The following is a 25,878-nucleotide window of genomic DNA, read 5'->3' on the forward strand; positions in this document are numbered from 1 at the left end:
TCCGCACCCAGACAGAACGAACAGGTATGGAACAGAAAGGCTGTGCTGTGTGTCCTAGGATTTCGTAAGTGAAAGGAAGGTGTTAAGTTGCTAAGTGTCTGACTCTTTGCGACCCCGTGGACCAGAGCCCTCCAGGCTTCTCTGTCCATGGGATTTTCCAGGCAAGAATCCTGGAGTAGGTTGCCATACCCTCCTCCAGGGGCTCTTCCCAACCCAGGGATCAAACTGGGGTCTCCTGCATTGCAGACAGATTTACCACCTGAGCCATCAGACTGCAAGGCACTGAGGAAAGAGGACTGCAAGCCAAATCTGGGAAACAGCACACCTGCACAAGCCCCTGCTAGACAGAACGGACGCAGAGCCAGTTTCTGTGCAGAGGCTTAGGGGACTGGGATCTCCTGAATGTGCTTACAGAAATGTTATACTTGTTTTAGGTCAGCAATGGGTAAAGATATAGTTAGAAAGAAACCTGTTTATATAGATGGTTTTTAAAAACAATGCACAAGTGGCAAAGTAAAACTTGAGAAAATCCAAAAATTGAGAAATTAAAATGAGAAAGTGGATCAACACTACCTTTGATAAAGGCAAAAAATGGATTTCTAGTTGGAGAAAACTTATGTTTGAAGAATTGTCTTCATCAGGGCATATCTGAAAACTGTTATTAAAATTCATGCCAATTTCATCAAATATAATGTATCTACTTTGAAGCAGAATATACCAGTAGACAAGCAAATAATTTTAATTAGAAAGTAAAATGCACAATATACCAAATGAAAATTCCATTGTCTGATATTTTATGGCTGATTATTCTGATAAAGCCCCAGCGTAAGCAGGTATGTCCTAAGCCAGCCTAGTGATTGGTTGTTGACCCCCGTGTTCTGTGTTGAAGGCGTAACGCTCTGCAGTCAGCCACAAGGAGCAGGTTCATTCAATGCTGAATCACATATGCTGTGAAGTGAGGTACATTCTCTCACTGAGTGTGGGGGCATGGAGGACCCCCAGGGCTCTTCCTGAGACCTTCTGTTTGGCTGAAGGGCTGGGTCTGGTCCTGACTGTGCTTGGGAGGTCCCCTTCAGTGTGCTGTCCTGGTCACGGAGAGCCCTCTTCCAGATGCCCCTCACCAGCCCCTGGGGCTTGCAGGCTGCAAGTCGTGAACACCCAAGGCCTCTTGTCCAGGACAGAAACTGGTCCCCACCTTAAGTTCTGGACAGAATCTGTTCAGCAATGCCCCTCGAAGGTTTCCAAAAGTGAAAGTGAAAGTTGCTCAGTTGTGTCCAACTGTTTGCGACCCCATGGACTATACAGTCCATGGAATTCTCCAGGCCAGAATACTGGAGTGGGTAGCCATTCCCTTCTCCAGGGGATCTTCCCAACCCAGGTCTCCCATATTGCAGGCAGATTCTTTACCAGCTAGCTGAGCCACAAGGGAGGCCAAGGGGATGCTTACTGGCCTCGTGGTACAGAAGCAGGAAACTTGAAGATTCGTCCCTCAAGAGCCACTGACTTGCCATGTGCAGCCTCTGATCAAGGGTGGGTATTGTCTGAGTACCATGACAACAGCAGTGAAACAGGCCAGTGGCTTTGTAAGACGCACACAGTCTACGAATGACAGATGATTCTTGCACCAAACTGGCAGCTGCCTTCCAGGAGCCCGAGGATTTACCACGTGTGGACATCACAAATGACCATCACAAGCCGAGCTCAGGACAGGACAGAGAGTGGTGAGAAAGGAGGGCTGCCTCCTGGAGCTGTCTTCTGGTCCCAGGATTGGGGACAGGGACCCCCCCCCACCCCCAGTTCTAGTGCCCTGAACCCTGAGGACTCTGGGAGATCTCGCCTCACCTTTCTAGACTGAGACCTGGAAACATGTGCAGGACAGTCTCTGGAAGGCTTCAGGGGGTGCTGCTTGAAGATGGGGGTGGGGGTGGCAAGCCCCATGTCCCTGGTAAAGAGTCACTGAGCAGGTCTGGGAACGTGGGCTCACCCAGTGCGCTCCCTGTCCTTGCCCAGAGCTCTAGGGATGCAGGTTCTCCGACTGAGCATGCTCAGTCCTAGGGGGCCGGGGGCGGAGGAGGTAAGTGGGGGACTTTGGCTGAAGCGGTGAGTTTTATTAATGGTTAATGGCGAGGATGGTGCGTTTGCATATCTTCTTAAAAAGTTCTGGTACGATTTAAAAATGATTGGTTGGTTAGCCACTGAGTAGAATAATTCAGCAGAGACGATGAGGAGGTGGCTGGGGTCCATCAGTAGTATCCAGCCTGTGGCGGGGAGAAGGGATCCAGGTTACCGCCAGTTTGACCCCTCAGCCCTGCAACATGGGCCCAGGGTCAGAACCCCAACCAGCACCTCCCATCCTGAAGCCTCTCCTCCAGTGACAGCAGGGCCCACAGGTGTCTAAGGACAAGAGGTCATGCTCTCCCCGACAAACGATGACAGGATGGTGGTGTTGGTGGCGGTACTCTGTCCAACATGGAGGAGACACAACAACGAGCAAAGACATAAGTCGTAAGAAGGAAGCAGACTGTCCATGTGAACTCTGAAAACTGGTGAGCGATTCTGCTTCTCAAATTCCAGAGAGTAATTAATTCCATCAACACCCACTGAGGCTTAAAGCACAGCCACAGAGTTCAAACGATGCATTTAATCCTCAAGATCCTGATGACATCAATCGATTTTAACCTTTTATTTTCTTCAGCTTTTAAAAACCCCTGCAATGCTTTCCATAGCTTAGGCTAGCCTTTACTGGAACCCTGTGTAAAAAGGATGTGGAAAATGCCCCCACCCTGAGATTCTAATGTGCTCCCCTTAGACTAATAACTGTGGCTTTCAGTTTCCCATTTTAAAATGCTCCAAATGCATTCTAATCCTAGTAAACTGAATTATTAGAATCAATCAGAGCTACGAAGTGCAAAAAAGCAATTTCGGAAAAATGTTTGCAGTGACCACCAACAAAGATTCCTCGAGAAAATGGCCAATTTAGGCACAGAATCCTTTGCTGAAAGTAAAAGGTGATTTTATAAAAAGAGGGTATAAGCATAGAGAAGCAGCAAAGGGAGAAGAGCCCCCAAATCTTTACCCAGTCTCACACTGGATCCAAAACAATTGGAACACCTCAGTTCCCAGTGAGGACAGCAAGAGGCGGGGCTGCCCGCACCCTGTGGGCTCAGAAGAGGCCTCTCCCAAAGCCATAATTAAATCAATCTCCAGGCCAAGCTAAGTAGACGTTTTTACAACACTGATGCATCTCTAGAACCTACCAGACAAAGGCTTGCCTGCCAGACCCTTTTGGGAACTTTGCGCGGCATTGCCAGCCCATCTGGCAGGGGGCACTGCCCCCTAAGAGGGGGCACGCCTGTGGGGATCAGTTTGCCTGCACCTCCAGATTCTCCACCAGGCTGAGCAACTCCACTGCAAGCAAGGAGGTACTGGTCAGGCTGGGGACCCACGACCTGGGAGAGGGCAGGCAGACAGGGACTGGAGACCAAACAGTGCCACCGGCCTCAGCAAGACGCAGAACAGCACTGAGCCCACAGCAAGCTCTGATCCACCAGGTCTGCTGCCTAAGTGCTGAAGTTAAGCTTTAAGGAAAGAAAAACCATTCAAAAATGAAACAAAAAGTGACTTTGAGCTTTTTGAGATGCTGCTCAGACTCTGAAGCTAGGTCTGAGTGGCTCCACGGGTACATCCTTGGGGCAGCTGAGTGCACATGGCTGTGGTTTTCTGGGAGCGATGGTTGCTTCGTCCGAACCCTCTAGAGTCCAGCCCTGGACTGCACTGTGGCTGTCAGGTTTAACACTCTGCTGCTCCAGGCTAAAGTCCAAAGTGCCTGGAGACAAATAAATTGCACATTCTTTTTCTGGTAACACATGAACCTCTGAGTGTAGAAAAACACATGACCGGAAGAGCACACACCCCATGCTGGCCCGAGTTACAGAAAGGAAGAAACGGCCCTACCTCCTCTCAACACAGAGTGGGTTCTGAGACTGGCTCACGGGATGGCACGTCTGTGAACTGCCAGAAAAATCAACAGGGCCTTTGTCCTCAGCACAGCCTGGTACCTCTGAGGAAACCCAAATGAATTCAGATGCGGCTGGTGTCTCCAGCTCTATCAACACCCTCTCAACACTTAAACCAAACACAGACACGAACACAGCTGTTCACGTTAAATTTGGCTTTGCCTCGGGAAGCTGCCTGGCATTGGCTCTCCTAGCACGTCCACGTCTGCGATGACTAATCACCAGAGACACACGCTTCAGTCAGCCTCACGGCCAAGCCACCTCCACCAGCAGCCTGTCACCAGAGGCCTGTCCTCCACCTCCACGCGCCAGGTCCATGCACGTCCAGGAACCAGTTGGCCCCAAGGCACCAAGAGCGAGAGGATCAAGGGTTAGGCAGCTCAGCTTCTGCAAGCGAGCTCTCCAGAGCTTTAACCTCAGACCAGAGGCAGCTCATGGCTCCTGTGAGGACAGGCCTGTGGATTGGACAGTCTCTGCCGCTGGAGCCCAGAAGCAGCCAGAGATGCTCAGAGAATCAGGGGCTGCCCACAGGCCACAGCTCCCTAGCCCTTAGTTTTAGGCTGAATGTTAATAGGATGAGACAGCACTGATTTAATAAGATCGGAGGCGCTCCCAAGACAGAGCCACCCCAGGCAGCCATTGGGGACCCACCTTGATGAGCACGGCGGCCAGGACGCCCAGGAGAGTGAGCAGCAGGAGGCAGAGTCTCTCTTTGTTGAACCGCTTCAGCATGAAAAATTTCGCCCAGTCCACCTTCGACTGGCTGTTGGGAGGGTACCGGAGTTGGTTCATGCCTTCCCGCTTGAGAGTTTTTAATAAACAGGGACGTTGATGGGAGAAAGTATCGAAACTGTGTTTTCCGTGATATGCTCCCATCCCGCTGGACCCTGAAGTCAAGGGCAGATGAGACAGGCCGATGTAGGTAACGGTGCTCCTCCTGCGCACAGGCAGGCCCCCTGCCCATCAGCCTGGAGGGCTGTGTTCCAGGAGGTCCTAGGCCCCCTGCCATTGGCATGGGGGGAGCACCTTGTTTCAGGTCCTCCCAGTGGCCCCCACACAGTGGACCCGGCCCAGGACATGTTGTGGGTGCTCCTGGGACAGGCTCACACTACCACAACCCCACTTCCGAGAGGGAACACGGCAGGTAGAGCCTTAGTGTGGCCCTGAGGGTCTGACTCTGGGAGCCCAGGGCTGAGCTGTGCTTCCTCCAGGCTCTCGGGAGGTCATGTGGTGGTGCTAACAAGCTGGTGGACACCTCTGCCCTTTCAGAGCTGTGCTCATTTGTCTGCTCGGTCACGTAAGCCAGGCAGACACACGTGTGGCTAGGGTAACCAGGGCCCAGGGCATGATTTGGGTGAAGCTAAAGCTGCAGAGTGGAGAAGGCTATGGCACCCCACTCCAGTACTCTTGCCTAGAAAATCCCATGGACGGAGGACCCTGGTGGGCTGCAGTCCATGGGGTCACTAAGAGTTGAACACAACTGAGTGACTTCACTTTCACTTTTCACTTTTATGCACTGGGGAAGGAAATGGCAACCCACTCCAGTGTTCTTGCCTGGAGAATCCCAGGGACGGGGGAGCCTGGTGGGCTGCCGTCTGTGGGGTCGCACAGAGTCGGACACGACTGAAGCGACTTAGCAGCAGCAGCAGAAGCTGCAGGGGGATTCTATAAGATGTATCAAAAGGTGTGCCTTTTAAAGAAAAAGTATAAATTACAAAATATTAAGTGTTTATGTCTCGGAGGTCATTAAATTTTCCCTCACAACTTTCCATCGTATTCTATTTTTGTGCCTTTTCCCTAAAAATGCAAATTGACATCCAGGTCCTCGGCTGCTGTCTGCCCTGCCCATGGCCCCATCCCCCGCCTGTCCATGGGCCCATCCCTCACTTGCCCATGGCCTGTCCCTCACCACCTCATTTATAAAGGACATAGGGCAAGCCTCAGTTCATCTGAGACCTGATTCTTGGCCCAAGACATGCCCTGCATCTGATGAAGAACTGCAGACCAGGGAAGCAGCAAACTGTAAACCATTACAGACTGGGAAGCGCCCCTGAGGGTGGAGGGTGGGGACGGGGCCAGAAGGAGACTCTGGGCAGCGGCTGGGAGGGGCCTCACCCACGCCTCCGAAGGGCAGAGAGCTGAGCGTGAAGTGCATGATGACGTCATTGCCTGTGACACCACCACTGGACGTCCCGTCGATCATCCGCTTGATGAGCTGAGGGGAACAGCAGAGGCCCCAGGTCAGCTGCGGCCAGCCCAGGACACGTCCTCCTCGAGGTCAGACCCCACGAGCAAGCACGGTACAGGTCAGCTCTCAGCTGCACATCGAGTCCTCCAGGGAAGCAACGCAGAGGTGGCTGAACACCCGTCAAACCATTGTTCGACCCCTGAGCCCGCAGCCAGGGCCTCTCTTATCAGGGACTGTTCAGGCTCTATTCCAGGTCTTAAGAATCGTTAATGTTTCTTCTTTATGATCTGCCGGGAGCCAGCGAGAGGCACTCCACTCATGGCAAAGGTCATGAGAAAGGAGGCTCGGCATATGCAAAGGCGGGATCGAGCCTCAGGAGTCCCCCTGGATATTCTCGAGCATCTACCCCCAAAAAACCAGAGTCTGCCTACTTTATTGCTTTGTGCTCTCACCTCTGACTTTACTGGGGGCTGTTCCCCACCACCATCTCGCTCTCTCTGACAAAGAGTTAACTTACAGCTCCAATTAATAAAGTTCCTGGGCATTAGGAGTGTTTAAATCCAAACCCCTCAGATAGCTCTCTAACTCGCCTGACAAGTTTACCTGGACTCCTACAGCTATGCATACGATTGTTTACAGTCTCCCAGCCTGATTGTTTACAGTCTCCCAGCCTGAGAGGCACGGGAAGCTTAAGATATTCAAATAGCTTAGAGCCTCTCAGAGAGTTAGAAACCGTCAGAATAAAACTAGTAAAAGATTTCATTGATGAGCCAATGCTTGCTGCCAAGTTTCCACATCCCCTGTATTGTATCCTTGAATGTGTATTAATTAATATAGTTGGTATGTAGAAAAAATAAGTAGTGGCCTTGGTGTTAGCAACTTTAGACCCTTAAGGTAATAAATTCTTTCCTTTGTTGTAAACCTACTACACATCTGCCCTATAGGAATGCAACTTTATCTAACACCTTCGGAGGATGGCACCAAACCTTAAAATAATTACTCTTAGATAAAATAAGTCTTACAGTTGACAAACCTTTGTCAAGAGTCATAAAATGTTAATAGGCCTTCTGGCCAGAAGATGACGTAAATCACCTAAACCATCTGTATATGATAAATTTGCAGGAAAGAAACCCTGGTTTTTGATAAGGATCAAAGACTGCTGACTTTGCATGATTTCACATCCCCTATTATCATCTATGTGTAACTTAGGGTATAAAAGCCCCTGTTGAAAATAAAGCTACGGGCCTTGCTCACCAAAGCTTGGTCTCCCCATGTCATTCTTTCTTTTCACATTCTGGCTGAGTCTCCATCTGGAGCGTGGAGGTCCTCTGCGACCATTTATTTGCCTGGGCTTCTAAGACCACTCGAGAAGGTGTCTAAGGTGGGGCACCTTCCGCTATTCGAGAGGGCACCTGCGGCCTCCGTGGTCAGAGCTAACCTGGTGTCACAGGTTATATTGATTTTTTGCATAAACCAAGCTATTCAGCCTCTTTTCTCCACTGAATTTTCCTACTGAGCTATCCTCATTCTATTATTCTTTATATCTCTAATTAATATTTAAATAAATCGCTGACGCCGTCTCTCCTTCAAATACCCTGGATCAGCCAGGGCTGGACCTCGGCAATGATCTACTTTACAGCCTGTGATTTACAGATATTTCATTTCTATGACATGCAAAAACCATTCAAATGTCCTACTTTTGAAGGAGATCGCTGGTTGGCTCACCCGGGACCCAAATGAGCAGTGACGCTTGACTGGTAAACGTTGCCTCCCTGCTGCCGACCAGCCCAGTCCTCTGTACCGAAGGTCATCACTGACCACAGGACAGACCCTGACCTGCCACCCTCCACCCAGGCCACAGACCTCAGCTTCCGCTCTGTGCTCCACTGCCTGTGATCATTTCGGCTGTAGACCGTTGTGTGCCGCTAACCTGAGCCTCACTGAGCCCTGCACGCTCGGTCTCCCTGGATGGTGGACAGAGATCAGCCCCTCGACAGCTTGGCCAGCTCTGGAAGCGGCCCCATGACCACCTGTACAGCCGGGCAGAGGCTCCACAGGGGGCTCCTGCTCTGGGAACTCCTCAGCCTGGCCTGGCTGCACATTCTCCTCTGACTTTTCCCTTTTCCTCAGAGGCTCCTGGCCTACTGGCCCACCTTGAGGTTACTGTTCCTCGGCAGCCAGTCACCTTTGCGGCGTAGATGGACAGGCTCGAGAGTGGTGGCAGGGCTGCCAGGCCTGGGGTGACAAGGCGTGGGTAGCCAGCCTGACTAGGACTGTGAAACCGCTCCAACCACAAGGTTGCATCACTGGAAAAACCCAAGTCCATGGTTTCCCAGCAACTCCCTAAGCAGTGCCAGAGACCTGCCCTAGTCTGCTCCACAGCCCCCACCTGCATGGCCTTGGGGTCCTCGGGCACCCAGGGTTAACAGCGGGAGAGCTGCCAACACTGGTGCCTGAAGTCTCCCAATTAGATGGGAGGTGTTTGTGAGTCAACAGACAGTCACTCCGAAGATGGAGCTCTGACCCCAGGGAGTGAGGGGAAGGTTACAGTGATAACCCCAGGGCCTCACTACCCAAGAGACAGCCAGCTGTGAGCAAAGCCTCACTGGGGACTCAGGCATAATAATCCCTGTCTGCTTTAGAGCAGGGAAGGTTCAGGAGCACAGATCATGACAGCACGCCGTGTGCTGTGAAGATTACCTTACTGTTGTGAGAAAACACGTAGAAAGCCAGGGGCTTTTCACGTTCATTTATGAACTGTATGGCTTCATCTGCATTCTTCACAGGCACTATTGGAAGAATTGGCCCAAAAATTTCTTCCTGCATCACCTTGGTGCCAGGATCCACATCAGTGAGTATTGTTGGGGCTGAGAAAGAAAATCAAAGGTGAAAAGGCTGCAGCTGAGCCAGAAACATCCAACTCTCACTGCACGCTGTGCTCAGGGCTCCCTCACCCCGCCAAGTGTCACCTCATGAAACGAGCCCCAAGTGCATGCGTGAACCGTGCAAATACTCAATGTCTCCAGGCATGTGCATCAGGGATCCTTGTGCCACCAAGGGGGCAGACAGGCTGGAGTAAATCCTGTGTTTACCTAACCGTGTTCAGCACGGCACACCTGTGTCCTTCCCTGGACAGGCCTTCCTGGGAGCACAGATGGTCTGGTCCCTCCAAGGACCAGACCAGCACCACTTCTTAACTCAAGTGCATTCCTGCCCTGATCTCTCTGACCTTGACTACAACTGAGTGAGGTTAGAGAATGTCATAAAGTGGTAGCATCCCCCAGGCCTTGGCTCAGGCTCTGCCTGCCCTGGACACATGGGAGGACACAGGAAGAGACGCCGTGGACTCTGAGGCACAAACCAGGTGGGTCCCCTTACCTATGTAGCGCGTGGCCTCATCCATCTCCCCACCAAAAGCTATCTTCTGTCCTTCCAGCAGACTCTGTATCCTCTTAAAATGACGAAGATTGACGATCCTCTCATAGTCGGGAGATTCTTTTACATTTTCTCCATAAAATCCCTGTGTCAGACAACAGTATCTAGTCATCACCAAAGACCCACGTTTTAATTTAATAATTATAAAGTTCACTTGTGTCCCCAGATCTGGCTTTACACCCTCACAGAATCCCATGCCCCCCCTCCCCCTCAGCCCCTGAGGACTTTGACAGCAGTGAGGTTAAGCTCTCTGTCAGGCTGAGGGCAGCAGTTTACACACACACATGTCTCCCATTTCCCAGTTTCTGGGGTTAGCATGGGTCCTTCCTGGGGTGGATGCAGAGTGGGTACTGCAAGTCATGCCCCGTATCAGGGCCCCATGTGCATCCCTGTTGACTCTGGCTGCTCCGCTCCCGTGAGGAGCTTAGTAGTGGCCTGCAGAGTCTGGAGCACGGCCTGTGCAGCCCTTCACAGAAAGAGTCTGCCGAGCTTCGTGCTGCTTCCTCCTGGCCTGGAACCTCCACCAGCCACAGACAGTTGGGAAACCACTCGGAAGCTCAAAGCACAGTCCGGGTAAACCAATCTCAATGGCTCACAGTCAGCCCCATAGGCGTGCTCCATCTCCCCTGACCACTGTCCAGTCCCCGCATCAACCTTGAGCTGGCTGGTAAGAACATCCCGGGCAGCCTGTGGAAACACAGGGTCTCAGGTCCCCACACTGGGGCCACAGGAGTGGCTGTCAGTGCCGGCTGCACCTCAGTGTCACCTGGAGACCCCAGACCTCCTGTGGATGGGAGGACAGGAAACTTCTCCTAAATCACGCCTAGCAGGGCAGTGAGAGGAGAAACGCCTCCAGGAAGACAGGGACTGTCACTCCCAGGAAACCTGGCTCGTCACCACGCACCCCCAGCACAACTTCTCCAGCCGCAGTGTCTCCCTGGAGTCTGGCCAAGGCCCCTCTCATGCTGTCTTTGTCCGGCCCCACCACAGTCTCACCACTACATCCACATCAAGACCCTCGGCCCCTCGCTCCTCACACTGTCTCTCCTGATTGTCCATGAGCCACCTCTCAGGGCTCGGTCAGCACCCAGGGAGTGAACCGTGGTTGTTCCAGCAACTTCTTCACCCAGGAGGCCCATGACTCAGTGCCATCACTGAGCTGTCAAAGCTCCATCCCATCCTTCCTCCAGTCTAAGTCCCTCGTTTCTCCTGGCTCATCTGGGGCCTTCCTTGATCCCCGCCCTAGACTGCCACTTGAAACACCCTCAAAAATTGAGGACTGCGTTAAGAGTAGTTAATTCACTCACTCCACGAAATAGCTGGCTTTGCTAAACCGCCTACAAACTGAAGATCAGATGACCTTGACAGGCAGTGGCCACAGGTCAGGGGCCCTCGACTGTGCTGCAGAAGCCTGACAGTCTTCTCCCCAGACCATAGAATCACAGCTGAACTGTTTTTTCTAAAGCCTGTGCTGCACCTAGGAGTTAACATCAACAAATCAGCTGGATGGTTTTTGGTGTGCATACCACCAGCCTCACCATGCTCTCAGCAAATGTTCTCCAAAAATGTTTTCTCATTAGCCAGGAAGTTCAGTCACAGCTGCTACTTGCACCCTGACGCAGCCAGTGCAACCAGAGGCGGTAAACACGCACCTTCACGGCCTCCTGCACCTTCTGCACGATCAGGTCCTGGAGGGACGGCTCACAGAGCACGTAGTCGGGGGCGATGCAGGTCTGACCGCAGTTCATGAACTTGCCCCAGGCGATGCGTCTGGGAAAAGCACCAGCAGCCGCATTCAGTCCCCGCACCTGCCACCCACACTGTGCTCTTTACCAACAATGCTCACAAACGTTCTCATGAATGTTGACTGAACAATGTTTTAATGACTCATCTCTGTAGCACTTTCAGTTGATGCAGAATATTCTAGGGAGCAGGGAAAGCGTTGTGCCTGCTCATCAAAAACAGTGCTTTAAATGCAGAGACACCCCTGCCTGCAGCAGGAAAGGACAGAGTACGGTTTCCTGACACTCCCTCCCTCTCCCAACTCCGGCTAGGAGGACGTCTGGGAGGACGGGGTCACCTGGCTCTGGGAAGCTGTGCCTGAGCTCTGACAGAAATCCACGCACTGGGGTCTCCTGTTCGGGCACACACCTACCTACAGAGCCCACCCAACCCTGCCCAATGCCCCCACCCACGCCTCTCCGAGGGGAGGGGAGCCATGCCGCTCTAGCACTGTCGACTGTGGGTCTGAGCACTTGCTGTGAGCCAAACTGATTCAGCCCAGACACCTCCAAACCCTTCACTTTCTAATTCTCAGATGCAAGATGCTCTTCTCAGTTAAAAGATGAGCGGTATCGGTTATCAACAAAGGAACTTAGGAGATCAGCGTAGGGAGTCTAAAGACTTTGCATTATCTACTGTACTTTCTGGATCAGCTACCAGTGGAACAGAAAGATTTCCTGCCTGATCTATTATCTTGAGAACAGAAAGAACTTGTTTTTCATTCCTAAGGATGGCCGTGTGATGTCAAGGCTTCGTATTCACCACTTCTGGCTGTGGCACTAAGAGGGAGTGTGTGAAAGTTCTACGCTACCCTGTGGCCCCAACCCAGGACATCAACCCCCAAGACTCAGCAAGGTCTCTTGGAGCCAGGAGGCACAGGGGACATGCCAGCAGGCTCTCGGCCGAGCTGGGAAAATCCAGGAAACCAGAGAGCCAGACTCACCGGCAGGCGACGTCCAAGTCGCAGTCTCGGTCCACATAGCACGGGCTCTTCCCTCCCAGTTCAAGGGTCACAGGGGTCAGATGCTTGGCAGCAGCCTGCATGACGATTTTTCCAACAGTGGTGTTTCCCGTGTAGAGAATGTGGTCAAATCGCTGCTTCAGAAGCTCCGTGGTCTCCTCGACACCACCAGTGACAACAGCGTATAGGTCCTGAAGGAAAGAGACAGACGCGAGTATCATCGACCTCATCCTGTCGTCCGATGTAAACACCTAACTGTCCATAAAACCAGGAACAGGTGGAAACCAGCCCTGGTAAGGATGGGTGGGGGAGTCCGATGGCACCTGAGAATCTCGACCTGTGGCAGAACTGGCCAGAGAGACTAGCATTTCCATCTCAGCCTCACAAGGCCACAAAGGAGAGGAAGGATCCCCCCTGGGACACGCAGAGCCGGGGGAAGGGCGAACGGAGGGTGGTAGGGACGCAGCTGCTGTGGGTGAGCACAGGACAGGCCCTGGGCACGTCTACCTGGACATCCTTCCTGAACTCAGCTCAGTGCAGGGGGAGACCGAGGGACGTCTGAGTCTGAACATGTGTGAAACCCAGTGAGGGCCAACAAGGTCGGGCCAGCTGCTCCCTACCCCATTGCCACCAGCTCCTATGCCCGCTGGCTGGGGGCCTCATAGTTGCCTCCCTGACAGTCCCTGAAGACCCCCTCCCCACAGAGCTAAATGGCATCACAACATTCTCTGCCCTGCACCAGACCCCTGATGGTTTTCTCTACACAGCTTCTGACACTCTTCACTGCCAGGACTTTAACCCAGAGTGAAGGGCCAGGTCTGGGTCAGCAGGCCGTTTCTTTCTGTGGTTTTCAGCCCACAAACTTGTCCATTTAAGCCTGGACATGCTCTCATACATGCTCGCTAGGAGCACCTGGCTCAGCTCCAGCCCCTCGTCAAACAACCCACTAAGCGGATACACCTAAGATCGCAGCAGATCCAGTATCAGGTTAACTCAGAACACCACACAGCAGGGGACGCTCTCTGAGAAGTAGAGGTGCTGATAAGGCCAAGGGCCTGAACAGTCTGTAACCACAGCAGCTGAATGATTCCAGTTTGTCTTGGACTTCACTTCTCTTGTCAGGCCAGTTGCGGGAGGCTTAGGGAAATGGGGCATGGAGACCTGACCACCAAACAATGGCAGTGGGAAGAGCGGGTACCTGTTCCCCACAACCAACAGACAGACATGCGTGCCAAGGAGGGGCACTCTCACCTGGTCCAAGTACTGAGGGAGGAGCTTAGCCAAGAGCTTGGCTGTATTCTCACTTACTTCGGAAGGCTTGATAATCACAGCATTTCCTAAACAGAGCAGAAAGCAAGACAGCATTGTCGAATACCTGAGTGACTAACAGCCCCCCAGATGGCGCTCATGTGCGGAGCACAGGCTAAGCGTCACTCCTCCATCTGTGCTCGGCCTTGTTCACCGCAGACCCCAGAGTCACCCCACTGCCTCCTTCCCAGAGGCTGACGCCTCCATTCTCACCCTTCAGGTCCCATCAGCCTCCCTACACGGCCTCCAGTGTTCCCACATTCCTCTCACTTCCACTCTTGGGTTTTCCTGTCTGGCCTGGGATTACTGCACAAATATGAGCCTTGTCAACATGAAGCTGTTGATGTGGATCCTGAAGAACTGAGAAATTAATCCCTTGGCACTTGCTGCGGGCCACGGAGCATGACTCCCACAGCCCTTATCTGAATGTAGAAACTGGTCAGACAGACTGATTCATCCAAAGCCAGAGGTGGTGACTGAAACCACCTGGGAACATGGATGTCAAGTGCGCCTCTCCACCCTCAGAGGTTCCCTCTCCAGGGCTCCAGAAAGCAGTGGCCACACAAACCTCTGGAGCCCACTAAACAAGTAAGAATAACGCTGCTGGCTTACACTAAGGCAAGCCACTATAGCAAATGCATGTAACTAGGCACCCTCCTTAACGTGCAACAATGGAACGGGGACACAAGCTGACCCCAGACCTGCAGCGATGGCTCCTATCAGGGGCTGGATGGTGAGGGCAAAGGGGTAGTTCCAAGCTCCGATAATCAGTACGACCCCCAGGGGCTCTGGCTGGATGTAGGCCTCATCCAGCATGGTGAGCAGGTTCCTCTGAGCTGGTTTAGCAGCAGCCCATTCCGGAAGCTTCTCCAGCATGAGATCAATTTCTCCAAGCACAGTAATGACTTCTTGACTGTATGCGTTGAATTCGCTCTGTCACAAGAGGATACAGTTAACCTTCATGGGTATGACATACTCAGGCAAGGGAATCCCCTGGTGGTCGAGTGGTTAGGACTCTGCTCTTCCACTGGGGCATGGGTTCGATCCCTGGCCCAGGAACTAAGATCCCACAAACCATACAGCGATGTACAAAGAAACCAAAGTGTTGGGCTAGGCACACCTGTCAGATGGGCTGGTTTGCTGTGTAGATTTCTCTGCACCCTTCAAGCCCACAGTGCATGCCTGCTAAGTCATTTCAGTTGTCTCCGACTCTGCAGTCGTCCAGGTTCCTCTGTCCATGGGATTCTCCAGGCAAAAATACTGGAGTGGGTTGCCATGCCCTGCTCCAGGGGAATCTTCCTGACCCAGGGATCGAACTTGCCTCTCTTAAGTCAACTGCACCGGCAGGCAGGTTCTTTACCACTAGCGCCACCTAAAGCCCATAGTATGCATTCATTAACTCCCTAGTATATTCAGTCTCTCTAAATCTTTCTTTACTGATCCAAGACATCTAAACTCAGGCTTAAATGGTCCTTAGTTAATAATGGTGTGCCCTAATCTCACTTTACAAGCCACAGTAATTATGCTTTCACCCATATCTTAATATTTCACCCTGAACACACTGCCTTACAACTGTAGTTTAACTTTGGGCATGTTTTGTTTCTGGACCAAATTTAACTCCCTCAAGGGCAAGGAATTTACTGTACTTCCTTCACTTTTTTTTTTTTAAGTCATGTCTGACTCTTTGCAACCCCATGGACTGTATGGTCCAAGGAATTCTCTAGGCCAGAATACTGGAGTGGCTAGCCTTTCCCTTCTCCAGGGGATCTTCCCAACCCAGGAATCGAACCCAGGTCTCCCACATTGCAGGTGGATTCTCTACCAGCTGAGCCACAAAGGAAGCCCTGTACTTTCATAATCCTTAAGACACACACTCAGAAATGCTGGTAGAGGGAACGATTCAGACATCTTGCTTCAGGCTACTTAAATCCGCCTTCTGTGACACAGTGCTTCTCCATCATAAGTAAATATTATAGCTATGTTGTTACTACTGGTGGTGGTGGTGGTGTTCAGTCACTAAGTCGTTTCCGACTCTTGTGACCCCACGGTCCATGGGATTTCCCAGGTAAGAATCCTGGAGTGGGTTGCCATTTCTTTCTCCAGGGGACCTTCCCAACTCAGGGATCGGATCTTGATCTGCACTGCAGGTGGATTCCTTACCACTGAGCCACCAGGGAAGCCTACACTTCTGTTTCTACTCCTCAAAAAAATCTTTAGGGGGAAGTGAGGGATGGAGCCTCACAAAGCCAGAGCAAGGCCTTGCTCTGGCTTTGCTACCCCTAGAATAAAGAGCGGGGGGTGGGGGGTGGGGGGACCAAAACAGAATAGTAACAACAGTATTACAGAATACAGGGGACTGTATTTAAACCCTGAACATTCTCCCAAAACCTTGCTACTGAAAGCATGGTTCCAGAATAAGGCAGCGGGGTTATCATACGGGGGCTTGTTACAAACTCGTGCTCTCAGAGTCCCCCCAAACCCCACCCGACCCACGGAAGCATCGTCCGGGACCTCCCGGGTAACTCGCGGGTGCACAGATCTGAAACCTAAAGTCGTGGTGGAAAATCCGAACGAGACCATCAGCCACAAAATTGAAAGACAGTAATCCGGCCCGCAAGTTGCTAGAACGACCCAATCCCGGTAGAGTGGGTAGGGGTGGGGTCAGGTCCGGGCGCACCTTGCTCAGGTCCGCACCGATGGCCGCCAGGATGTCCTTCTCGCGCTCCTGCACCATCACGCGCAGGGCCTCGAGCTGCCGCCGCCGGAACGTCAAGGGCCGAGAGCGGCCGGAGCCAAAAGCCGCGCGAACCCGCTGGACCTCGCGCTCCATGGCCGGTCCTGCGGGGACAGGGGAGATCTGGCGCCATAGGCGGCGGGCGGGCAGGACGCGGGGCCGCGGGGCAGTCCCGCCCCATCCCCGCCCTCCACCCGGTCCCGGGCCCACGGCTCCCGGCCCACGCCGAACCTCGATCCCCGACGCGCCGACTCAGCGGACGCCAACTGCCCGGCCGACGCCCAGCCTGCAGGGCTCAGCCCTGAGTCGCGCGCCGATTGGCCGGCGCGGCCCACGTGACCCCCGCAGGCCGGACACTGTGCGGGCCCCGCCCCAGCCTTCGGCGGGCGCGCGGGGGAGGGCGACGCGTGGGAGCTAGGGGTGGAGGGGACCTCGGCTGCGCCTGCGCCTGCGCCTGGGCCGCGCGGTTCAGACCTTGCAGACCTGGTCCCGCGCCAAGCGGCCCCGGAGGCGGCGCTTGACCGCCCGCACCGCTCCTTCCGGGCACCGAGTCTCTCGGACTGCTCACGCAAGTTAGTGCCCTGCGGCATCTCTTCTTCCTTTACCTGCCGCTCTCCGCCGCTTCCACCCTCCGGTCGCTGGCCCCTCCCTTCCCCCACCCCAGGTCCCTGTCCCTCTCCCCCACCCCGAGTCCCTCTCCCCCTTCACCCCGAGTCCCTGTCCCCCTTCCCTCCACCTCCCCGAGTCCCTGTCCCCCTTCCCCTCCCCGAGTCCCTGTCTCCCTCCCCCACACCCATCCTGAGTCTCTGTCCCCCTGCGCCTCCCCAAGTCTCTGACCCCTTGCCCCCAGAGGGCCCGGGCTCCGGCTCCTCCTGCACCCACCGTGACAGAGCCCCCTGCTGGTGGGTTCTCACCTCACTCTCCTCACCTGTGCTGGTTGGAGGAACCTTCTGGCTAGTTCCTGACTTCACTGGGACTTTATATGCCTGTCACGTGATTGCTTATCATTTCCCTGTGCTTTGACTCCTCAGGGAGAGAACCTGTTAATCCGGAGGTGAAGGACTCTGCCTCAGGATGGGGAAGTCTGCCCCTTTCCCGGGATGCGCCGCTGATGCTTCCCCAGAGGTGAGCTTCCCTCCCGGCCGCGGGGTCTCCCGTGAAACCTTCAAGGGCCCTGTCGCGTCTTGTGTTTTCTGACAATATACAAAACTGTTCGGAAAACCGAGCTTCTGCACAGCGCTTTCCTCCATGTGGGGATTGCCCACCTGGGCTACAGCCCTCCGGTTTGGCGCGGAAAAAAACAACTCTCTTGTAGTTTTATGAGCAAACTCCTTGGAAAAGACCCCAGTGTTGGGAAAGATTGAGGGCAGGAGGAGAAGGGGACAACAGACAATGAAATGGTTGGATGGCATCACCGACTCAACGGACATGAGTCTGAGCAAACTCCTGGAGATAGTGAAGGACAGGGAAGCTTGGTGTGCTGCAATCCATGGGGTCGCAAAGAGTCAGACATGACTTAGCAACTGAGTGACAACAACACAGTCTTGTGAGAGAGGTTGTTGACTGATCACTTGCCTCCACACGAAGCTGCAGCTGATCATTGCCATCTCCTGGAGGCCGGCTTTGCTCATTTGCCTGTTTGTGTTCAGCTTTGCTTGTTTGTGTTCTTCTGGTTTTCCTTTCTTTCCCTCACAGAGTCCTTTGGGTCTTTCTTTGCCGGATCTCTTCTTCCAGGCCTCCTGAAGTTCTGGTGCCTGAGGACTCAGTCCTTGGGCCTCTTCTCTTTCCTCAGTCACGACCTCATCTAATCTGGTGGACAGTGTTGGAGAAGGTTTTCAATTCCATCTGGTCCCACCCTTTTCTTTGAACTCCAATAGGCATGTTCAACTCCATCCCTTTCATACTGGCATTCATAATAGGTGGGTTAAAGGTGACCATGGATACAATTGCTGGTTTATTTTAATCCACCAAATACACTACAGAGCTCCTCCAGTGTCCCCAGTCTCAGTAAAGGGTACCATCCTTTATCCTTCTTATTCAGGCCAAACTCCTTAGATTATCCTGATTCTTTGGCCTAGCTTGTTGATCCAAGCACTTCTGCCCTAGTTTAAGCCATGATAATTCTTACCTGCACCTTATGGAACCTCCCACTGGGTTCCCTGCTTCTGCTGCTGACTCTGGGAAATTGTCATTTCTTGTCCTCCACTTGCCCTTTTGTAACCTGCCCCACAGACTCCCAACATGTCTGAACTGTACTTTGCCAGGTTCCCACAGCTGCTGGCTTCCAGTGGGCTCTGCCTCTGGAGGCACGAGCAAGAGTGAGCAGGGTGAGGAGGAAGGCAACCTTATGCTTCTGGGTTCTTCAGTGTGGTGGTTGCTGGCCATTCCTGTAGTGGAAGTGGAGCAAGGATGGTTCCTCCCTTGGCCAAGGGGGCTGTGTCTAGTAGACGCAGGGTGACAGTGACAGCCTCTCCGGGTGGCACAGGTGCTGGTGCAGCCCCCCGGGTCCCTTCCAGGGGTATTCTCAGCAGCTTCACATCTGTCCTATAGTCTCTTACTGTGTAGATTCCCTCCGCCTGCCGTAGGCTGAGTGCTTTCTCTTTTCACATCTGGATTCTGACTTTGCTGCAGCCTTTCTCTACCCAGCTGTCAGTCATCAAGACCCTTGATCCTGTTAGTTCCCTGCTCAAAGCTTTCCATCCGCTTCCTGTGATATTTAGAGTAAAATCCAAAACCCACACCGTGTGTCCTGCCTGCAGCCTCCTCTCCAGCCTTGTTCCAGGTGATCTTCCCACTGAGTGGAGTGCTTGCCTCGTTGCTCACAGAACGGGAAGCACATCCCCACTCAGGGGCTTTACTCCCGGCTTTATCCTCGGCCTGGAGTGCTCAGCTCACTTAACTTCATCTCTGGTTAAATGTAACATCCTTAAAGAAAACTTCTCTTAAAAAAGAAAAGAAAAAAAAAAAAAAGCTGTAGTCTCCAGTACATACCAATGTCTTAAGCCAACTCCATCCCTGAGGGTTGCCTGTGCCTAGCAGGATTACAGTCTCAGGTCAGTGAAGAATCCTCCCGCTTTCCCAGGGCAGGGCATTCCCGGGAGACCATCCCAAAGGAGACGGAGGAAAGCCGAGAAGCATTTAAAATGCTGAATCTGTTTTCTTAATTTTATTTTTGGCATATAATCGCTTTAGAATGTTGTGTTAGTTTCTGCTGTACAACAAAGTGAGCCAGCCATGTGTATACACAGTGAAAATCCTCTTTGGATTTTTTTCCGTCAGCAAAGACAGTCAGTTCAGTTCAGTCACCCAGTCGTGTCCTACTCTTTGTGACCCCATGGACTGCAGCACGCCAGGCTTCCCTGTCCTTCAGCATTTCCTGGAGCTTACTCAGATTCATGTCCTTCGGGTCATTGATGCCACCCAACCATCTCATCCTCTGTTGTCCTCTTCTCCTCCTGCCTTCAATCTTTCCCAGCATCAGGGTCTTTTCCAAAGAATCAGTTCTTTGTATCATGTGGCCAAAGGATAGGAGCTTCAGCATCAGTCCTTCCAATGGATATTCAGGACTGATTTCCTTTAGGATTGACTGGTTGGATCTCCTTGCAGTCTAAGGGACTCTCAAGAGTCTTCTTCAACACCACAGTTCACAAGCATCAATCCTTTGGTGCTCAGCTTTCTTTATAGTCTAACTCTCACATCCATATGTGACTACTGTAAAAAAAAAAAAAAAAAAACAACCCATAGCTTTGACTAGACAGACCTTTGTTGGCAAAGTAATGTTTCTGCTTTTTAATATGCTGTCTAGGTTGGTCAAAGCTTTTCTTCCAAGCAGCAAGCATCTTAATTTCATGGCTACAGTCACCATCTGCAGTGATTTTGGAGCCCAAGAAAATAAAGTCTGTCCCTGTTTCCATTGTTTTCCCATCTATTTGCCATGAAGTGATGGGACCAGATGCCATGATCTTCATTATTTTTTGAATGTTGAGTTTTAAGCCAGGTTTTTCACTCTTCTCTTTCACTTTCATCAAGAGGCTCTTTAGTTCCTCTTCACTTTTTGCCATAAGGGTGGTGGTGTCATCTGCATGTCTAAGGTTGTTGATATTTCTCCTGGCAGTCTTGATCCAGCTTGTCCTTCATCCAGCCTGGCATTTCACATGATGTACTCTGCATACAAATTAAATAAACTTGACAATATACAGCCTTGACAGGAGAAGGCAATGGCACCCCACTCCAGTACTCTTGCCTGGAAAATCCCCTGGATGGAGGAGCCTGGTAGGCTGTAGTCCATGGGGTCGCTAAGAGTCTGACACGACTGAGCGACTTCATTTTCACTTTTCATTTTCATGCATTGGAGAAGGAAATGGCAACCCACTCCAGTGTTCTTGCCTGGAGAATCCCAGGGATGAGGGAGCCTGGTGGGCTGCCATCTGTGGGGTCGCACAGAGCTGGACACGACTGAGGCGACTTAGCAGCAGCAGCAGCCTTGACATACTCCTTTTGCAGTTGGGAACCAGTCTGTGTTTCCATGTCCAGTTCTAACTGTTGCTTCTTGACCTGCATACAGATTTCTTAGGAGGCAGGTAAGGTAGCTTAGTATTCCCTCTCTTGAAGAATTTTCCACAGTTTGTTGTGATCCACGCAGTTAAAGGATTTGGCGTAGTCAGTAAGGCAAAAGTAGATGTTTTCCTGGAACTCTTGCCTTTTCTGTTATCCAGCGGATGTTGGAATTTGATCTCTGGTCCTTCTGCCTTTTCTAAATCCAGCTTGAACATCTGCAGGTTCTCGGTTCACGTATTGCTGAAACCTCACTTGGAAAATTTTGAGCATTACTTTGCTAGCGTTTGAGATGAGTGGAATTGTGCGGTAGTTTGATTGTTCTTTGGTGTTGCCAGCAAAGACAAGTGCCCACATGGGCCTTTAGTGACAGTACAGTGATGTCAGACAAACTTTCAAAGTGTGGGCAAAACCTGCTTCTAGAACTGTTGCAATGTCACATTGGCTCAGAGTTCACCACAGATCACCCTGTTTGATCTGACACGGGTAGACATTTTAAACTTTGAGCCAATATAAATGTTACATAAGGAACTCAGTAAACTGGCCTATGAGTCTCACCACAGTTTTTTAAACATAAACAATGAGCAGAATACCAACATGAAAACAGAACAGGAACCAGTGTCATCTAAGGTAGGTTAACCCCTGAGCAGCCAAGGGCTGCTTCTCTTGCCTGAAGGGTTAGACCTTAGGATCTTGAGAAGAATCTATTGTGATTCTAATATTAGGCAACATCACTGAGGTTTGACTCCTCGCCCACTCTTGAACATTTTTTTTTTTTTATTAGTCGGAGAAATCAGTTGATGGCATTTTGTTAGGCATATTTTAAAACTGTTCAAATTCTTCTTTGTGTGGTTTTCTAAAATTGAAGTATAGTAGATTTACAATATGTTGTTAATTTCTGTTGCACAGCAAGGTGATTCAGTTTTGTGTATATATACATTATATATATAATGTATATTATATATATATATATATATATATATATATATATATTTTTTTTTTTTTTTTTTGCTGTGTGTCTTGTGGGATTTTAGTTCCCTGACCAGGGATTAAACCCAGGCCCTTGGCAGTGAAAGCACAGATGCCTAACCACTGGACCACCAGGGAATTCCCTGCATATATTCTTTTTTTTTTTTTTTTTTAATATTCTTTTCCATTATGATTTCTTACAGGATATTGAGTATAATTCCTTGTGCTATACAGTAGGACATTGTCCATCCATTCTATGAGTAATACTTTGTAGCTCTTAATTCCTACCTCCCACTGCATCCCTCCCATCTTCAACTCCCATCTTCTCAGTTCTATAAGCCAATCAATTTTTAAATGTCAGGGACCCAGCGTTTGAATTGAATTTTTTGCCACTGGCTACTAAGAGACCTGAACGTGATAGAGAGACTTGCCACATTTCAGTTAATTCTGTTATCCAGGTCCTTAGGTCAAATCCATTGTGGGGAGAAAGGAGTTAAGAGATGTTAACAGTTTTAAAAACGTGTCCGTGGTCAGTACGCTCCTTGCAGTGGGGTGTAAGTCGTTTGCTTTCCACCAAGCCAGACTAGGGCCTGAAGGTGGAGGACTGGGAACACTACACAGGGGGCAGTCTGTGCCCCCTGAGGCTGAGAGAACTCAGGGGTCTATTGCCCCCGTCCCTTTAGGAGTCCAGCCCTCCCTGCCAGCCCCTGAGGAGGTCTTGCGTATTGCCTTATGTATTTCCTTGTAATAAGGATTACGTTTTTATTGGAGATGACATAGATACAAGAGTTGATGAATGATAAACATATGCAGTGAACTATGACAAATGTAACCCACCTATTTAACTGCCACCTGGAATGTTACCAGCACCCCTGTATGTCCATATCCGGTCACTGGTACAGAATTCCCAGGTGAAAGCAAATATGTGTGTAACTGTAGTAGTCAGCTTTGCAGTGTGCTCTTGCCTGTCCGTAGTCCGCGCGCGTGTGTGTCTGACAGTCTGCTAGCTCCACAGCCTCGTCGGCACTTGACAGTGTCACCTAAGGGAAGTTAACTATTCTGGTGGCTGTTTCTCGGTGTGACTTATTTTTAATTTGATCGGCTGTGCCAGGTCTCAGTTGCAGCACACAGCATCTTCAGTCTTTACGGTGGCACGTGGACTCTTTCGTTATGGCATGTGGGATCTAGTTCCCTGACCAGGGATGGAACCTGGGCCCCCTGCATTGGGAGCGCAGTCTTAGCCACTGCCAGACTACAAGTGGGGGCAGCTTATATAGGCAAAAAGCAGAAAGTTGCTTAAGCTGTTTGTCACGAGTTAGGTTTGGTGCTGGCGAAAAATAAGGGGGCTGGTTAAGCAGGGGTTGGTTGGGGTTCAATGGTTGCCTAGTTACAAGGGGGGACCTTGAGACCTTAAAGGCTGCAGCTGGCAGAGATTGTTTTGAGAACAGCTGTTGGTGTCCTTGAGCTTGATACAGTGCAGAAAATTCACGTTATCAGTAATGCAGGATTATGTCTGAAACCACATCCACCAAGGCTACCAGCTCCATACCTAAACCATGGGTGCTCCTTCTTGACTTCTAAATGATCTTAAACATGCCATCAAAACATACATCAGTGTACTCATAAAGAAGCATCTTCTTAAAAATCATGCTCAGAAAGTATCCGTGGAGTCTGCTTTATTGAATGTTCCAATGAGAATGGTTGAGGATTTTGCCAGATGACTCTACTGTGCCCGTGGAGATGGTCCTAGGACTGACTGTTCTCGTTAGATCTGCTCTGATGATAAATGGCATTACTTGGTCTCCTCATATAGAACAGTCTTGACTGTTAGGTGCTACTTTCCTTGGGAGCTGCCAGACTCTGCTAATATTTTATGTGAGAATTTTTCAGTGACAGTTATAAGGAAGATTGGTCTGTAGCTGTATTTTGTGTGTAATCTTTCTGCCGGGGACCAGCCCCAGCTGATCCAGGGTATTCGAAGGAGAGACGGCCTAGGCGACTATTTATATGCTAATTAGAGATATAAAGAATAATAGAATGAGGATAGCTCAGTAGGAAAATTCAGTGGAGAAAAGAGGCTGAGTAGCTTGGTTTACGCGGGAGACCAATAAAACTTCAAGACAAGAAGTTGGCACCACTTACGTAGGCCGCAGGCGCCCTCTCGAATAGCGGAAGGTGCCTCACCCTAGACACCTTCTCGAGTGGGTCTTAGAAGCCCAGGCATAATTAGTAAGCGTGGTGGGTTCTGCGCTCCAGATGGAGACTCAGCTGGAAGTTAAAGGGAAGAATGACATGGGGAGACCAAGCGTTGGTGGGCAAGGCCCATAGCTTTATTTTCAACAGGGGCTTATATACCCTAAGTTACACATAGAGGATAATAGGGGATGCAAAGTCAGCAGTCTTTGATTCTTATCAAAAACCAGGGTTTCTTTCCTGCAAATTTATTGTATACAAATGGTTTAGGTGATTTACATCATCTTCTGGCCAGAAGGCCTATTAACATTTTATGACTCTTGACAAGGACTTATCAACAAAGACTTATTTTCTCTAAGAGTAATTATTTTAAGGTTTGGCGCCATCTTCCAAAGATAAAATTGCATTCCTATAGGGCGGATGTGTAATGGATTTACAACAAAGAAAAGAATTTATTACTTTAAGGGTCTAAAGTTGCTAACACCAAGGCCACTACTTATTTTTTCTATATACCAACTATTAATTAATACATATTCAAGGATACAATTTAGGGGATGTGAAAACTTGGCAACAAACATTGACTCATCAATGAAATCCTTTACTAGTTTATTCTGACAGTTTCTAACTCTCTGAGAGGCTCTAAGCTATTTGAATATCTTAAGCTTCCCATGCCTCTCGAGGCTGGGAGACTGTAAACAATCGTATGCATAGCTGCAGGAGTCCAGGTAAACTTGTCAGGCGAGTTAGAGAGCCATCTGAGTGAGGGGTTTGGATTTAAACACTCCTAATTGCCCAGGAACTTTATTAATTGGAGCTGTAAGTTAACTCTTTGACAGAGAGAGCGAGATGGTGGTAAGGGACAGCCCCCAGTAAAGTCAGAGGTGAGAGCACAAAGCAATCAAGTAGGCAGACTCTGGTTTTTTTGGGGGGTAGATGCTCGAGAATATCCAGGGGGACTCCTGAGGCTCTATCCTGCCTTTGCGTATGCCGAGCCTCCTTCCTCATGACCTTTGTCACGAGTGGAATGCCTCACTGGCTCCCGGCATCTTTCTAAACATTGACATTAATAGCATTAATGTTACACTGATAACATTAAGAGAATTGAAATTATTTCCTTTTTGAATGCCCTGAAACAGTTTACAAGGTGTAGGTATGATCTGTGTTATAAAGGTTTGGTGGAATTCTGTGAAATGTCATGCCTGGTGCTTTGGAAGAGTGTATTGTTACAACTTTCACAATTTCTTTCTGAAACCAGTGTGTGTAGACTTTCTTTTTTTGGGTCAGTTTGACAAATTATATTTTCAGAAATTTATTATATCAAGATTCTAAATGTATAGAATGGTGCAAAACAGTGTCATGCGCTTTGGGGTAAGTTGTTCTGTGTGTGTTCTGCCTGTGCGCCCACCCCTGCAGTCTCTCTGGATTTCCTCAGTAACAGTGAGCTGTACTTTCTGCAGAAATAGTCTGATTTGAGAACTGGCCACATGCTGTAGTATGTGTTCGGGCAGCCCCTCTAGTTCTGTGTCAACCAGTCTGTTTTTACCATGCAAACAATGTTGAACCTGTCCCCAAGGCTCTGTGAAAGTTTAATCCTGCAGCTCTTGTAGAACCTTCTGTGTCCACACAAACAGAAGGGCTTAGCTTCTTACCATGACTTTTTGGAAATGTCATTTGATGGTTAATAAGTAACTGTCCTCAGCTTTGTGTCTGTTTTGATGAGTGGTTGATGCTGGGGCCT

The 25,878-nt window shown here is 50.5% G+C and overlaps 1 protein-coding gene across 3 annotated transcripts; it reads right to left on the minus strand.

The window, feature by feature from the left end:
* Positions 1-715: 715 nt before the first annotated feature.
* ALDH3A2 (aldehyde dehydrogenase 3 family member A2) lies at positions 716-16,716 on the minus strand. Of its 3 annotated transcripts, none has more exons than XM_005220350.5 (12): positions 16,656-16,692; positions 16,368-16,528; positions 14,392-14,623; positions 13,634-13,719; positions 12,365-12,573; positions 11,292-11,409; positions 9,583-9,724; positions 8,905-9,071; positions 6,132-6,231; positions 4,668-4,903; positions 3,955-4,060; positions 716-2,258 (listed from the first exon to the last, which is right to left on the minus strand). In XM_005220350.5, exons 2-11 carry the CDS (start codon positions 16,518-16,520, stop codon positions 3,989-3,991), a joined length of 1,515 nt encoding a protein of 504 aa, XP_005220407.1. In that variant the 5' UTR covers positions 16,521-16,528; positions 16,656-16,692; the 3' UTR covers positions 716-2,258; positions 3,955-3,988.
* Positions 16,717-25,878: the final 9,162 nt, after the last annotated feature.

Source organism: Bos taurus, chromosome 19 (genome assembly GCF_002263795.3).
Source record: "Bos taurus isolate L1 Dominette 01449 registration number 42190680 breed Hereford chromosome 19, ARS-UCD2.0, whole genome shotgun sequence".
NCBI classification, from domain to species: domain Eukaryota; kingdom Metazoa; phylum Chordata; class Mammalia; order Artiodactyla; family Bovidae; genus Bos; species Bos taurus.